The sequence below is a fragment of the Pseudorasbora parva genome, chromosome 23 (assembly GCF_024679245.1).
Source record: "Pseudorasbora parva isolate DD20220531a chromosome 23, ASM2467924v1, whole genome shotgun sequence".
NCBI lineage: Eukaryota > Metazoa > Chordata > Actinopteri > Cypriniformes > Gobionidae > Pseudorasbora > Pseudorasbora parva.
This window is the reverse complement of record NC_090194.1, coordinates 227,788-244,388: the sequence shown is the minus strand read 5'-3', so window position 1 is coordinate 244,388 and position 16,601 is coordinate 227,788. Positions and strand designations below refer to the sequence as shown.

The 16,601-nt window shown below is 47.6% G+C and overlaps 2 protein-coding genes across 3 annotated transcripts; both read right to left on the bottom strand.

Annotated features, from left to right (window-relative positions):
• Nucleotides 1-706: 706 nt before the first annotated feature.
• smg8 (SMG8 nonsense mediated mRNA decay factor) lies at nucleotides 707-6,694 on the bottom strand. The gene is made up of 4 exons (XM_067433510.1): nucleotides 5,148-6,694; nucleotides 3,866-4,011; nucleotides 2,157-3,011; nucleotides 707-1,144 (listed from the first exon to the last, which is right to left on the bottom strand). Exons 1-4 carry the CDS (start codon nucleotides 6,640-6,642, stop codon nucleotides 932-934), a joined length of 2,709 nt encoding a protein of 902 aa, XP_067289611.1. The 5' UTR covers nucleotides 6,643-6,694; the 3' UTR covers nucleotides 707-931.
• Nucleotides 6,695-8,361: 1,667 nt separating this feature from the next.
• Nucleotides 8,362-16,577, bottom strand: prr11 (proline rich 11). Of its 2 annotated transcripts, XM_067432965.1 has the most exons (10): nucleotides 16,526-16,577; nucleotides 16,356-16,432; nucleotides 15,499-15,679; nucleotides 14,095-14,217; nucleotides 13,851-14,015; nucleotides 9,559-9,642; nucleotides 9,264-9,379; nucleotides 9,035-9,094; nucleotides 8,578-8,656; nucleotides 8,362-8,450 (listed from the first exon to the last, which is right to left on the bottom strand). In XM_067432965.1, the coding sequence occupies exons 1-10, from the start codon at nucleotides 16,538-16,540 to the stop codon at nucleotides 8,409-8,411; spliced, it is 942 nt and encodes a 313-aa protein (XP_067289066.1). In that variant the 5' UTR covers nucleotides 16,541-16,577; the 3' UTR covers nucleotides 8,362-8,408. The 2 variants fall into 2 exon arrangements, 1 of the variants encoding a protein (XP_067289066.1); XR_010901208.1 differs by lacking the exons at nucleotides 8,362-8,450; nucleotides 8,578-8,656 and having other exon boundaries at nucleotides 9,050-9,159; nucleotides 9,209-9,379.
• Nucleotides 16,578-16,601: the final 24 nt, after the last annotated feature.

Genomic DNA, 16,601 nt, shown 5'->3' with positions numbered 1-16,601 from the left:
TAAAGATTCAAACGGTTATGAGTCAGCGAATCGATTCATGAATCGGATCGCGTGTCAAACGGCTGAAGTCACGAGACATTGGCGATCTGAATCATGAATCAATTCGCTGATTCAAATATCTTATCAAGTCAATCATCTTTATTTCTATCGCTCTTCTCCAGCGCCGATTGTGTCAGAGCAGCTTCAGTGTCAAACAGGACAATACTGCAGCAGAATTAGATTTGGCTGTACAGTCGTTCTGGAGTAAACAGTGATGTTATCAGCTTATTTTAATTTATCACAGAGAGACAATGTTGGCAGATCAGTATTATAGTTAATTTATTTATACATTAATGTTATTTGTATATTTAGTTGAGTAACTCTGATCATAATGTTAGTGTCCCCAACTGAGCAAGCCAAGCCAAAGGCGACCAAAGGAACCGAAACTCCATCAGGGCATGATGGAGAAAAATAAACCTTAGAGAAACCAGACTCAGTTCTCCTCTGGCCTATTAACACACAGCGGAGGATTATTACTCTGGACACCGCACAGCTCAGAGGTCAGATTAGAGCAGAATATTCAACAGGTCTGGGTATCCCGCAAGAGACGGGTTCATTGAGGACGGCGAGCCGGTGAATTCAGAGGATTCAGATCTTATGAGATCTTATTTTACTCAAGTAAAACTCAGACAGAAAAAGTTTGCATTCACATTTAAAACTCAGGTAATTTCCTCACAGCATGTTTTATTCACTGTGAACACAACATTCCTTAATTTAAACGCCTGTATTTACAACCACGACTGTTTGAACAATCTTTGAATCGCCAATGAAAAGAAAGAAGAAGCACAGAAAACAAAAGGCTGAAGATCAAGAGAAAGTCTCGTGTCCAGAGTCTCAGATGTGTGTGTGTGTGTCAGGTGTGTGTGTCCGGCGGGTCAGATGTGTGTGTGTGTCACTGCGGGGTGTGTGTGGTGCTGTTGGCCCGCAGAACCCCTCTCAGAACCCTGTAGTGGGCCAGGGGCTGGTTCTCCTTCGGGGGGTAGCAGGGCCCGCGGTCCGTCACGTAGCTGAAGGGGAACCTGAGGACCCAGAGCCCGTCTGTGGGCAGAACCAGCTCCGGCTGCTCCGGGTGGAAGAGCGGGCAGGGCGGCGGGCCCGGCTGGACCTATCAGAACCAGAACACTTAAAGGGTTAGTTCACCCAAAATGAAATGTCTGTCATTAACTCCTCTCCCTAATGTCGCTCCACACCCGTCAGACCTCCGCTCATCTTCACACACAGTTTAAGATATTTTATATTTAGTCCGAGAGCGTATGCAAGTGTATGCACACTATACTGTCCATGTCCAGAAAGGGAATAAAAACATCATCACAGTAGTCCATATGAGACATCAGTGGGTTAATTAGAGTCTCTTGAAGCATCCAAAATACATTTGGGTCCAAAAATAACAAAAACTACGACTTTATTCAGCATTGGCTTCTCTTCCGCGTTTGTGTTCAATCCTCAGATAAAGATTCAAACGGTTATGAATCAGCGAATCGATTTATGATTCAGATCGCGTGTCAAACGGCTGAAGTCACGAGACATCGGCGATCCGAATCATGAATCGATTCGCTGATTCATAACCGTTTGAATCTTTATTTGAGGAATGAACACAAACCCGTCAGACCTTCGTCATCTTCAGACACAGATGAAGATATTTTACATGAGAGATGTTTACATATTGTAAATCAATCATCAGGGAACACACACACACACACACACACACACACACACACACACACACGCGCGCGCGCGCAACTCAAAATTAAGAGTTTTTGTTTAAAATAAGCAAAATAATCTTAATTCAAACACGATTATTTTTCTTACCCCATTGACAGATTATTTTGCTTATTTTAAACAAAAACTCTTAATTTTGAGTTATTTTTTCCCAAAACAAGATTTTTTTTACTCGTCTAGTAAAATTTTCTTTACGCAAGAATTGTTTGATATTTTGACTAAAACAAGACAAAAATACTGAGTAAGCATTTTTTTGCAGTTTTGGTTTGGACCCACATGAGGCATTAATGAGCGTCTGAACTGCCCCCTGATTGGCTATATGAGCGTCTGAACTGCCCCCTGATTGGCTATATGAGCGTCTGAACTGCCCCCTGATTGGCTATATGAGCGTGCTGTACCTGCGGGTTGAGGACGATCTCGATCGGAGCATCAGGAACGAGCACGAAGAGCCGAGCCAGCTGAGCGTAGTGAGGTTTGATGGCGCGGCCCTGAGCCGGAGACGGGATGAATAACGGCATGTCAGAGTTCAGGCATCGGGTCGCTGGCTCCTTCGGGCCCCCCTGGCCCTTCAGCACCTTATCCGGCCCCGAGCTGAGGAAGCGGCGGCCCCGGCTGTCCTCGTACTCGAAGCCCACGAAGGCCCGAGCGACGTCCTCCCGCCTGCGGCCGCGGCCCAATCCGGCTCCGGCCCGCTTCCCTCCGCAGGCTTTATTAGGAGCCGGCCAGGAGCCCGCAGCCCCGTCCAGAGGCTCCAGCGGCTCCTCCTCGGCCCGGCGGAGCACCACATCCCAGGGCAGGAGGAAGGCGGAGCCGGGGAGGAACCCGGGCTGCTCCAGACCCGTCAGGCTGTTGTAGGATTTAGCCGGACCCAGCTTCACCAGGGACCAGCTGGAGAACTTGGGCAGGAGTCCCTTGGGGCAGCCGGAGTGCAGCATGCCGGGCAGGTACTCCACTGTGCTGGGCTGCCGGTCCACACTCGGCCTCTTCTCCGGGGCCGGCCCGTCTCCAAACGCTCCCAGGCTGTCCATGGACTGGCCCAGGCTGAGGGCCAGACTCAGGCTATCCCCGGGGGTGTGGGACGGAGCCTCCTTCTCCTTCAGCTCCGGGTCTGTGGATGGAGGAAGCTCCTGAAGCTCCGGAAGCTCGTCCGCTTTGGGCTCCTCATCTGCGGCCGGAGCCGGGTCGGCTGTGCTCGCCTGGAACACCGGGAAGCTGATCCGCTCCAGCTTTCCACAGCATTTCTCCTCAAGCATCTGAGAACCACAGAGAGATGAGCAACACAAGCACAGCGGATGGAGTGAGAGTGAGTAACTAGCCCGGTTAAAAGCAGAGCATCCTCAGTAGTAAATCTTAGCTTAGCATAATGAATGGAATCCTATGTTGCCAGCTAGCATGTCCCGAGTAAAAGTGATCTTTATAACCTTACAGGTATTATTGATGCTCTAACAGCAACATTACACACTAACTAAAGTTTGAAAGATGGACTCGCGAAGAACGGGACCTTTAATCTGCATCGCTATTTGTACTCGTTGTGAATACGCAGGCCACAAGAAGTAATTAGGTGGGGTTTTTTGATCACTTTTACTCGGGACATGCTAGCTGGCAACATAGGATTCCATTCATTATGCTAAGCTAAGCTAGCGGCGACCCTGCCGAACTAAAACAACGCACTGAGACAAACCTCATTTCTAAATGTGGGAAAGAAGTTGAATGAGCCCTATCTCTAAAAACGCCGGAGTGTTCCTTTAAATCAAGATGCATTAACTAGAAACGACATAAGATATTTTTTCTTGTTTTGTTAAAAATGAGTTTTTGCTTAATGGGGTGAGGAGAATATCTTATTTCTGTTTGAAATCTTGTTTCTTGTTTCCGTCCCAAAGAGAAATAAGATCATTTTGCCTGTTTTCAGCAGAAACTCTCTTCATTTAGATATTTTTAACCACAAAACAAGCAAAAATATCTCATGTCATTTTACTGATCTAGTAAATGCATCTTGATTTAAGAACATTTAGATATTTGGACTGGAAACAAGAGAAAATACTAGATAAGAAGAGCATTGTTTGCAGTGTAGTGAGTATTTATGGCCGAAGAGCTTGACATTACTGACCTGGTAGAAGTCGTAGTTGGCGGCCTGGATGTCGAAGGGGTCGTCCCTGGGAGCCTGCTTCCTGCCGCAGTTACAGGAGCTGGTGGAGCGCCCCCTGCTGTTGTGGTGGAGGACCGGCGGGTTGTGCTCCATATCTGGCTTCTCTCCTGCAATGAGGTTTAGAGATGCTGTTCATTAACACTGGGTTTAGTAACAGTAACCAACAGCATATTTACATGCACGCATTTTACCCAAAGCGGCTTGCGATGCATTGAAGATCTGCATTTTTATCGGTTCTTGCGTCACTGGGTATGGAACCCACAACCTTGGCCTCGCTAACAGCATCATCATCTCTTTCAATATGAATGCAATATCCAACTAACACCGACAGCTGTCTCAGGTTTACTAACTGACTGAGTTTTAAGTTAAGTGTCATAATGCAGATGTGAAGGGGTTCGATTCCCAGAGAACACACAGGTAAAGGGATAGTTGAGCCAATAATGAGCCTGATGTTGATCTGCTAACCCCCAGGGCATCCACATGTAGGTGTGTGTGTTTCTTCAGGAGAACACAAATGATATAAATACGTCTCGATTACTCCCAGAAGCCGATGGGTTCGTGTCTTCAGACATCAGTGTGTGGTCATGAGCAGCAGGGCTCTGTGTGTGTTGTCATCAGTGTGTGGTCATGAGCAGCAGGGCTCTGTGTGTGTTGTCATCAGTGTGTGGTCATGAGCAGCAGGGCTCTGTGTGTGTTGTCATCAGTGTGTGGTCATGAGCAGCAGGGCTCTGTGTGTGTGTGTGTTGTCATCAGTGTGTGGTCATGAGCAGCAGGGCTCTGTGTGTGTGTGTGTGTGTGTGTGTGTGTTGTCATCAGTGTGTGGTCATGAGCCACAGGGCTCTGTGTGTGTGTTGTCATCAGTGTGTGGTCATGAGCCATAGGGCTCTGTGTGTGTGTGTGTGTGTGTGTGTGTGTGTGTGTGTGTTGTCTAAGCATGTTTGTTTTGCTCTCATAGAATTGTTCCCCATTCACATCATTATATGACCGACACACAGCAGCGGCTGAGTTAAAAATCTTCATTAGTGTTCTCCTGAAGAAACACACACACCTACATGTGGATGCCCTGGGGGTCAGCAGATCAACATCAGGCTCATTATTGGCTCAACTATCACTTTAAAGAATAGTTAAAGAAATAAAAGAGTAGACTAGACAAAACATTCAGGAACAAAGAAAACACTAAAATAATAATAATAATAATTAGAGCTGCAAGCAGAAGCACAGGTGGCAGTGGCTCTTCCTGTACCTGGTTTGGGCAGCAGGTGGAACTTGTGCACGCAGTGCTGGTCCGTGAGGCTCCGCTCCTCGCACAGCTGATGGCCGTTCCTCCAGAACTTATAGCAGTCCTCGTGCAGCTGCAGGGCGTAGCGCTGGAAGGCCGACCCGCGGGCCTGCTGGCTGTAGACCCCCAGAGCCTGGGCCAGCTGGTTCTTGTGGACCGTGGTGGTGTAGTTATGGGGCAGGTTGGCCTGGTAGGCGCTGTGGGCCAAGGGCAAGGCTTTCTGGCAGCGGTTCTCCGAGAACTTGGCGTCCGCGTCGAGGAAGCCCTCCAGAACCTTCATCTGGACACGCAGGCCCGGCTCGGCTCCGGCCTCCTCGCGGCTCTCCACCAGAACCTGCTGCAGCCGAGCCGCCACGTGCACCCACTGGGAGAAGCTGGGCAGCTCGAAGTGCGACGGCTGCGGGTTTCGGCCCACGCTGTCATCGAAGCCCTTCCGGGTCAGAACCAGGTCCACGTGCTGCCACAGGAACTCCTTCAGGGTGCAGTCCACCAGCTGGCCTCCGGAGCTCAGGCTGCTCTCCACGGTGAAGCTGGGCCTGGAGAGCCTCATCTGCTGGTACCGCCGCTGACCCGGCACCGGCGCCTCGGGCTCCCTCAGAATGCAGCCGGCCCGCAGGTGACCCAGCACGGAGCCCAGCGGGTCCTCGTCCGGCCCCGGGACCACGAACACAAACGCCTGATTGGCCGGCACCGTGAAGAGGCAGTTGCTGCTCTGATTGGTCAGAACTCGGCTCTTGCGGAAGATCCGGTAGATCTGGTCCTCCAGCGCGTGCTGTAAGCGCCGCCGCGGGCTGTGCTTCTTCGGCTTCTCCGCCCCGTCTGTCGCGTTCGCGCCCGCGCCGCCGCCGACCCGGAGCGCGCCGTTCATCTGGAACACGAACAGCAGCCGCGGCGGGCACGCGCGGCAGTTCAGCTTCCACTCCTTCGACACGGGCGCGTCTTTAATCGCGGTGCGCAGCACCGGGAGCGCTTTCTGACGCAGCGCGTCCAACGCGCGGAACATCCGATCGTACGTGACGTCGAACGCGCAGGTGGGATGGACCAGCAGAAGCACGTGACACAGCGAGAACAGGAACAGCAGCTGCACACACTGCTCCTTCTCCGCGGCTTTCCAGAACTCGTGCGCGTCCGCGTGACTCAAACCCGCCGCCAACGACGTGCACGCGCGGATGAGCTGCCGGTTGTCCAGCACGGAGGTCAGCACCAGGTACAGCACGCGGTTCTCCGGGCTATAGTACGCCTGTATCGCCGCTCCTCCGGCCGGGCTGCCCGTGTCGTCGCTCCCGAACAGTGGGAAGATGTGTTTATCCGCCAGAGTGTTGATGAGCGAGTCTTTGGCGGAGCCCGGCTGCATCGCGCTTTTACCGAATATGCCCAGAACGCAAACGCCCTCATCTCTGTCGCCATCTTCTGCTATCTCCGACTGCAACAGCGCTGCGAGGCTCATGGGCAGCGCCATTTTACTCAGACAGAAACAAGTGGGCGGGGCTTGAGTTAAACCGAGTGCAAAATAAGAGTCCGTGTGTGTGTGTGTGTGTCTGTGTGTGTGTGTGTGAGAGAGAGAGAGAGAGAGAGAGAGAGAGAGAGAGAGAGAGAGAGAGAGAGAGAGAGAGATTATGAATTTGTCTCTCATGATTTCACAGATGGTGTTATTGTTCAAAAAAACAATAAAAGAAAAAAAATATTTCACGGTATTGAATTAAAAATTACTAAAATAAGTTTAAATAGTAATATGTGTCATATTACTATTTAAAAAAGCCAATTCAACATTTAAAATAAAAAATAGTACACACAGATCAGGCATAACATTATGACCGGTGAAGTGAATAACACTGATTATCTCTCCTGTTAGTGGGTGGGATATATTAGGCAGCAAGTGAACATTTAGTCCTCAGAGTTGATGTGTGTGAAGCAGGAGAAATGGGCAAGCGTAAGGATTTGAGCGAGTTTGGCCAGATTGTGACGGCTAGACGACTGGGTCAGAGCATCTCCAAAACTGCAGCTCTTGTGGGCTGTTCCCGGTCTGCAGTGGTCAGTATCTATCAAAAGTGCTCCAAGGAAGGACCAGTGGAGAACCGGCCACAGGGTCATGGGCGGCCAAGGCTCATTGATGACCGTGGGGAGCGAAGGCTGGCCCGTGGGGTCCGATCAAACAGACGAGCTACTGGAGCTCACACTGCTCCAGAAGTTAATGCTGCTTCTGATAGAAAGCTGGCAGAATACACAGAGCAGCTCAGTTTGAGGCGTATGGGGTGACCTCTGACCCCGCCGAAAGCACCAACAGTGGCACGTGAGCATCAGAACTGGACCACGGAGCGATGGAAGAAGGTGGCCTGGTCTGAGGAATCACGTGTTCTTCTACATCACGTGGATGGCCGGGTGTGTGTGTGTGTGTGTGTGTGGCTTACCTGGGGAACACATGGCCCCAGGATGCACTATGATCGGGCGGAGGCATGGGATCTGCTGCTAACATCTTAGTGCCAGAGACCACAGCACCTTTGGCTCGGCTTGCTCAGTTGGGGACACTCACATTTCAACTAAATATCCAAATAAATTGACTTACTAAACTAAATTAACTGTATCAACCCACATTGACACTATATGAGTTTTCTATATGACAATTGTAAAGCTCATATAAATAATATAAATATAAATAAAGGTGACAATGCATAAAAAAACCTAAATAAAAACACAATTTGTGTAGGTTCAATATTTATTAAACATTTTGCATTCATTGCAATATTTTTTACATACAAATAAAAATGGCTTGAGAAAAATATATTGCAAAAGACCCTTAAAATAAGACGAACATCACTTTGGTGTAACAGTCAAAGAACGCCTGTAAACAATAAAACATAAAACACTTCAAGTGTTACTGCACATATAAGACATCAATGGATCAACGACAGACTCGTCCCACACACACACACACACACACACACCAATCTAAACAACAACGTCTAAAAACATGCAGATTTTTATACAGTGTGCAGTCGCTGTTCTTTATGCATGGAGGTCTTAAAAAGCGTGTTCTGATATCAAAGGATCAAGGCACAGATTTCACAGACAACAAAATATATAAAATAACAGCAGCGAGACATAAAATACTGTAGAAGTGATTACAGTAGCATGACCGTATGAGAAGCCGTTAGCAGCCACAGGAAACAAGCGCAGCACAACACAGATACACACACACACACACACAAGGCCACTCCGTTCCTTACTTCAGAGAGACTGGAGTGGTGATAGTCCGCTTGTTAAAGCTCTCTGTGAAGGTGAAGAGAATAATGTCATAAACTCATGATGTATATATAGTGTATATATAGTGTATATATAGTTAATAAGAATGAAGCCGTGAGACTTAGACTTCATGTCATGATGGAGCGCTACACACCAGCCGCTGGTTTCCTGAGGCCATGTCCGGATCCAGCCCATCATTCTCCTTATTGCACAGCGGTGTGCCGCCCGGACTCCTGAGAATGAATGAATGAATGAATGAGGCATTTATAGTGGTTTCATATGTACTGCTGTACACCCGAAGCGCTTCACACTCAGGTCAGGGGTCTCTCCTCAACCTCCTCCAGTGTGCAGCTCCACTGGGATGATGCGACCGCAGCCACAGTATAACGGCACCAGTGCGCTCACCACACACCAGCGATAGGCGGAGAGGAGACAGGGCGATAGATTAGGAGGCCATGATTGGTAAGAGCCAATGGAGGGAATTTGGCCAGGACACCGGGGGCAGAACACAACATGTGACCCGTGTAAGATCATGTGACCCGTGTAAGATCATGTGACGTGTTTAGCGTTAGGCTTAGCTCAGAGACAGTATGAAGGAAAGATGATCTTGCCTGATTAAGTTGACCTTTCGAAGCGGCACCCGAAGGTTTGGAGGGTTTTTGGTTGGAGTCCTACAGAGAACAGCACAAATAATGAAGCAAGCATGGCTTTAACCCTAACACACACACACACACACCTGCTGAAGAACACATGGCTTTAACCCTAACACACACACACACACACACACCTGCTGAAGAACAAATGGCTTTAACCCTAACATACACACATACAGAAGCTCACCTGATGAGGCTTGGCCTTGACCTCAGGGTCAGGAGGTCGGGGCGAGAGCGGCGCAAACGGACCTTCTGCAGGTCAGCCAGAGTGACCAGAGGAGATCTCCTTCTGTCTGGAGACACCTGTGAAAGAACACACACACACGCCGTCAGAGACAGACACACACACATACACGCCGTCAGACACACACACACACACACAGTGGGGAACGATGGAGACTCTCTCAAACACACACACACACACGCCATCAGAGACACACACACACACAGACAGACACACACACACACACACACACACACACCTGTGGCTTCTGTCCTGCGGTCACTCTCCTGAGCCGCACTGCCTGAAGGTCCCGAAGGGTCACAGCCACAGCCACGTTTGGCTTCTATATGTGGGAAATCAAACCAGAAATCGTTAGCTCAACCAAACGAACAGTAGGGCCGTAGCGGCACACACATTAGCAGTGACGCGTTCAGCACAGGGCTTCCAGTGCAGTGTGTGTATGTATATATGCATGTGTGTATGTGTGTGTGTGTCGAATGCAGCCTTTAACCGTCCACTTGTTTTACACTGTGGGATTCAGGAATTCTGTCTAATAAACAAAAAGCTTATATTGAGCGACAAGGCATGAATGAACATGTTTTTTGCTTAAAGACTGCCATTGATGATTTTAAGCACGAGTCTGCTAAGCTATACATCGTCTTCCTTGACTTCAGAGATGCCTTTGGCACATTGCCTCATAGAGTCATGATTGATGCTTTAGAAGAGATACAGCTCCCGAAGATCTACGTGGACATAATAAAGGATGTGTATTGTGACTCCTACCTACAAGTGATCTGTGGAAAAGATCTCACCAGACCAATACCACTGGAGGTAGGAATCAAAACTGGCTGTCCATGGAGTGCTGTAAACTTTATCATTGCAATAAATCAATGGCTAAAATGGCTGTGTGCACATGCCCCGCCCCACGTGCTGTCTCCGAACCCAGTCCAGGGCTATGCTGATGATGTGGTCGTCGCATCTCGAGATGAAGGCGTGATTAAAAACATGTTGTCATGCACTGACAGATTCCTGATATGGTCTGGCCTACATGTAAAGCACAGTAAATGTGCAGTCTTTTACGAGAGGAGGAGCGGCGGCAACCGTTGGTATAGGTCGAAGGCCGACCAACCTCCCTCTTTTGGCATCTTAGACCAGCCACTCAGAGTGAACTCTAGACATGAGACCTATAACTATCTGGGCCACAAGTTTAACATCGCTGGAGAATGGAGTCTGCAAGTGACTGACATGGCACATCAGTTTATGGCCAGACTGGATCTCATTGACGCATCACCTCTTCCTGTAATCCTAAAAGTGCAAGCAATAAGAGACATAGCTTTCTCTAAAACTCAACATCTTTTTGCAAATGTCCATATTCCGCAAAAAGTTCTGCGTGAAATGGACAAGACTGTAAATGTGGTTAGGAAATGGCTTTGTCTCAACACACACTCCACAAGATGTTTTATCTTTCAGAAAAGACAGGACGGGGGGCTTGGAGTTCCACACTGCATGTGGGAGTACACACACACACACACACACACACAGCCACGAGACAGTCTCACCTCACCAACATGCTGAACTGTGATGATGTTAGTGTGAGGCAAATGGCCAGAGCATCCTTACTGCTGGATTTTAAAAGACGGAGGGTGCAGCAGGCATGCGGTGGGGAAGATGGCTTCCTGGGCTTTAAGAGAAAGACCACTGGGAAGCTGGAGGGAAGGGCACAGGGATTTGGTTTGTCCTCAATCTGGCCGGATTTGAATGACCTCTGCTGGAGGACAGGCACTGACCTGAGGTGGACATCACATCATACACCTGTAGAGGTCTCTGAGGCGGTGGTAGAGGACCCATCTGTCATCGTGGAGGCCAGGCTGCACCATAATAATATTGTTCACCTGCTCCAGCCCAGAACATCGAGACAGACTATTCTGTCTACTCAAAGAGCTCAAAATATGGAGTACTGGTCCTGCCTTAAGCTCCAGGGAAAGCTGGCAAACCTGCCCTGTGCGGACCACTCTGTATCACACACCATCTATAGTAATGCCACCATCAGTGAAGAGATCCTTACTTTCTGTGTAAAAGCACGTCTGCAGGTTCTTCCCACTAAATATAACTTATCTCTGTGGTTTCCCTCCACCCATTCGCCTCTCTGCATGCTGCACGACCCTCCTCAACACCTGGAGTCAGTCGCCCACATCATGAACAGCTGCTCATCTCTGAAAGGACTATATACCGCCAGACATGACCGACTCGTGGACCTCATCGCTGCTCAGATTCCCTGTACGGCTGATGAGCAGATTTTTAAACACACTACTGTACAGTGTAAATGGTTCAATTCACCTGCTAACACTTTTGTAGGAATTGCAAATACACCAGACATTGTTAACATCTCTCAGAATGGCAAAACAGTCAAATTATTTGAAGTGTCATGTGCATTTGACTTATTTATGGAGGACTCTTACTGCTCTAAGACTCTGAAATATCAGTCGTTGGTATCTATAATTGAGAACATTGGGTATAAATGCCAGCTTATAGTGTTAGTGTTTGGTTGTTTAGGTCATGTGCACAGGCTGGCGACCCGTGGACTTCGTATCGGGGGGATTTCTAAAACAGGGGCTAAACAGCTGGCAAAGTTTTGCTCAGTCTCAGCTACTATAGGAAGCATGTTTATCTGGAAGAGGCGATGCTTCCTCTACCCTTAGAACTGCATAATCTATGATGATGTGCTGCTGTGTTTTAATCTGTCAGATAATTCAAAACATTTGATCTCTAATGAAATGACTTGTAATGTGGAATCAAATAAAGTATATAAATGTGTCGAATGCAGCCTTTAACCGTCCACTTGTTTTACACTGAACACACTTCATTCTGAGCTCCCACAGGAACATATTCTGTCCATTCATCAGGAAGCTCAGTGGATAACAGCGGTTCCTGTGCTCTTCACTGTGCCGTGACTGATCTCTGTACTGGCAAGTGATGGTCATAGTCAGAGAATAAACATGAATGAACATCTGAAGGTGTGGGGAGGAATGCATAGCTGATATAAAAAAATTGGATGAATAGTAATTTCCTGCAACTTAATTCAGATAAAACTGAACTTTTAATTGTTGGACAGAAAAGCTCCACAAGTAGTAACCGAGAATACTGTCTAACACTTGATGACTGCTCTGTCAAGCCCTCGTCTCACACACACACACACACACACACACACACACACACACACACACACACACACACACACACACACACACACACACACACACACACTCGTCGTGAGTGAGGAACCTGGGTGTGCTCTTTGATACCAATCTCTCATTTGAAAGCCACGTTTCTAGCATCTGTAAAACCGCATTCTACCATCTTAAAAATATCTCTAAATTACGGCACATGCTCTCAATGCCAAATGCTGAACAGTTAGTCGATGCGTTCATGAGCTCAAGGCTAGATTATTGTAATGCTCTACTGGGTGGTTGCCCTGCTCGCTTAATAAACAAACTCCAGCTGGTCCATGATTGATTGATAGATAGATAGATAGATAGATAGATAGATAGATAGATAGATAGATAGATAGATAGATAGATAGATAGATAGATAGATAGATAGATAGATAGATAGATAGATAGATAGATAGATAGATAGATAGATAGATAGATAGATAGATAGATAGATAGATAGATAGATAGATAGATAGATAGATAGATAGATTATTGTAATGCTCTACTGGGTGGTTGCCCTGCTCGCTTAATAAACAAACTCCAGCTGGTCCATGATAGATAGATAGATAGATAGATAGATAGATAGATAGATAGATAGATAGATAGATAGATAGATAGATAGATAGATAGATAGATAGATAGATAGATAGATAGATAGATAGATAGATAGATAGATAGATAGATAGATAGATAGACAGATAGATAGATTATTGTAATGCTCTACTGGGTGGTTGCCCTGCTCGCTTAATAAACAAACTCCAGCTGGTCCATGATTGATTGATTGATAGATAGATAGATAGATAGATAGATAGATAGATAGATAGATAGATAGATAGATAGATAGATAGATAGATAGATAGATAGATAGATAGATAGATAGATAGATAGATAGATAGATAGATAGATAGATAGACAGACAGATAGATTATTGTAATGCTCTACTGGGTGGTTGCCCTGCTCGCTTAATAAACAAACTCCAGCTGGTCCAAACCGCAGCAGCTCGAGTTCTTCTAGAACCAGGAAGTATGATCATATTAGTCCAGTTCTGTCAACACTGCACTGGCTCCCTATTAAACATCGCAGACATTTTTAAATCCTGCTTATTCCTCAAAGCACTGAATGGTTTAGCTCCAGTACTTAAGCGAGCTCTTAACACATTATACTCCATCACGTCTACTGCGGTCTCTAAACTCTGGCCAGTTGATCATACCTAGAATATCTAAATCAGCTGCAGGTGGTCGATCATTTTCCTATTTAGCTCCTAAACTCTGGAATAGTCTTCCTAGCATTGTTCGGGAAGCAGACACACTCTGCCAGTTTAAATCTACTGAACCCTTACCTTCAGAGTGCTCGTCTGTGCAGTTTTTCTGGGAATCACGGACACTTTTGGAGCAGGAGCTGGAAGAGGAGGAGGAGGAGGAGGAGGAAGGGCGAGGGGTGTGGGGTTCTGAACTCCATCAGGCTCTTCACACCGGACTCCTGCACTCTGGGCTCCTCCAGACAGCTGAGAATAAACATTTAAAGGCCATTACAAGCACTGCTTCCTGAATAAAGCCTTCTTCCCTTCGGATGAGCAGCCTGACCTTGAGAGCGGAGCGCAGCAGCGAGACTTCCTTCTGCAGAGCCTCCACCTTCTGATGAAGGGCCTCCACCCGCTCCGCCTGACCCCTGGAGAAGAGCAGGGCCCTCAGGAGCCCTCCGCAGACCTGCAGCAGAGCCACATCTCACACTCTTCACCTTAATACAGATACATACACACACTCCCCTAAAGGATTATTAGGAGCACACACTAATGCTGTGTTTGACCCTTTCTCCTTCAGAACTGCTTTAATTCTCCGTGGCATTGATCATCAAGCTGCTGAAAGCATTCTTTAGAAATGTCGGCCCATATTGATAGGAGAGCATCTTGCAGTTGATGGAGATTTGTGGGATGCACATCCAGGGCACGAAGCTCCCGTTCCACCACATCCCAAAGATGCTCTATTGGGCTGAGATCTGGGGACTGTGGCGGCCATTTTAGTTCAGTCAACTCATTGGCATGTTCAAGAAACCAATCTGAAATGATTGGAGCTTTGTGACATGGTGCATTATCCTGCTGGAAGTAGCCATCAGAGGATGGGCACATGGTGGTCATAAAGGGATGGACATGGTCAGAAACAATGCTCAGGTAGGCCGTGGCATTTAAACGATGCCCAATTGGCACTAAGGGGCCTAAAGTGTGCCAAGAAAACATCCCCCACACCATTACACCACCACCACCAGCCTGCACAGTGGGAACAAGGCATGATGGATCCATGTTCTCATTCTGTTTACGCCAAATTCTGACTCTACCATCTGAATGTCTCAACAGAAATCGAGACTCATCAGACCAGGCAACATTTCTCCAGTCTTCAACTGGCCAATTTTGGTGAGCTTGTGCAAATTGTCGCCTCTTTGTCCTATTTGTAGTGGAGATGAGTGGTCCCCGGTGGGGTCTTCTGCTGCTGTAGCCCATCCGCCTCAAGGTTGTGTGTGTTGTGGCTTCACAAATGCTTTGCTGCATACCTCGGTTGTAACGAGTGGTTATTTCAGTCAAAGTTGCTCTTCTATCAGCTTGAATCAGTCGGCCCATTCTCCTCTGACCTCGAGCATCAACAAGGCATTTTCTCCCACAGGACTGCTGCAGACTGGATGCTCTTCCCTTTTCACACCATTCTCTGTAAACCCTAGAAATGGTTGTGTGTGTAAATCCCAGTAACTGAGCAGATTGTGAAATACTCAGACCGGCCCGTCTGGCACCAACAACCACGCCACGCTCAAAACGGCTTAAATCACCTTTCTTTCCCCTTCTGACATTCAGTTTGGAGTTTAGGAGATTGTCTTGACCAGGACCACACCCCTAAATGCACTGAAGAACTGCCATGTGATTGGCTGATTAGATAACTGCATTAATGAGAAACTGAACAGCTGTTCCTAATAATCTTTAGGTGAGTGTGTATAACTCTTACCTGATGAATTGTGTTCCTGCACTTGTGCACCAGCCAGCCGAGGGCTGAGAACAGGGCTCTGAAGCGCAGGTCTGGGATCAGCCAATCAGGGACTCTGAAGCACAGGTGTGGGATCAGCCAATCAGAGGCTCTGCTCGGCTCCTCCACACTTCTGCTGTCTGGGCTGGGCGGAGTTACGACCCTATTAAAGAAGGACAGGTTTATTATTAATGCACTACAGGTATTATTACACATATCATATCAATATACTTACTTTGGCAAATAAAATAAGATTATTATATTGTCCTGTACAGTCAGTAATGTCCGTTATGAAAAATAAGCTAATTAGAAAATTACAGAAAAAACACCACAGACATCCGGCACAGAGTTTAATCCTAACATGGGCTTCAAGTGTTTATGAATTTAAGGATATAATATAAGCACTGTCTATAAGGCAGGATTTTGTATCATGCCTTATATACGGTCACACTCACACACACACACACACACACACACCAACTCTCTCTCACACGCGCGCGCGCACGCACACGCACACACACACCAACTCTCTCTCACACGCGCGCGCGCACACACACTCTCTCTCTCTCACTCACTCACTTATTCTCTCTCTCTCACACACACACACACTCTCTCTCTCTCACTCACTCACTTATTCTCTCTCTCTCACACACACACACGCACTCTCTCTCTCTCTAACACACACACACATACTCTCACACACACACACACACACTCTCTCTCTCTCTCTCTCTCTCTCTCTCACACACACACACACACTCACACTCTCACACACGCACACACACACACACTCACACACACTCTCACTCTCACACACGCACACACACACACACACTCACACGATGGGCTTCTTGCTCTTCATCGCGCAGTTTCTGCTGCTCCTCTTCCTCCGCCGCTGAAACACACAGCCGAAGCCCTGAACACGACACACACACACACACACACACACATGGCTTAATAACTCGTGGTAATTAAACACCGAATTAAGTCATTAAAAGCTTCCACACACCCGGAGTCCGCGCATATCCGCCGCTGTGCGCCTGCCGAGTTTGAAAACAGTTCCGTATCGTTCACCCTCCAATAGG

Excerpts from the sequence above, each read along its gene's own strand:
- smg8 (XM_067433510.1), bottom strand. The coding sequence starts at position 6,642 with ATGGCGCTGCCCATGAGCCTCGCAGCGCTGTTGCAGTCGGAGATAGCA. Across the intron at positions 3,012-3,865 it reads CCAACTACGACTTCTACCAG|ATGCTTGAGGAGAAATGCTG; the intron begins GTCAGTAATGTC and ends TGTGGTTCTCAG. Across the intron at positions 1,145-2,156 it reads AGATCGTCCTCAACCCGCAG|GTCCAGCCGGGCCCGCCGCC; the intron begins GTACAGCACGCT and ends TGGTTCTGATAG.
- prr11 (XM_067432965.1), bottom strand. Across the intron at positions 15,680-16,355 it reads AAGAGCAAGAAGCCCATCGT|GGTCGTAACTCCGCCCAGCC; the intron begins GTGAGTGTGTGT and ends CTTCTTTAATAG. Across the intron at positions 9,095-9,263 it reads TCAAGGCCAAGCCTCATCAG|GACTCCAACCAAAAACCCTC; the intron begins GTGAGCTTCTGT and ends TGTTCTCTGTAG.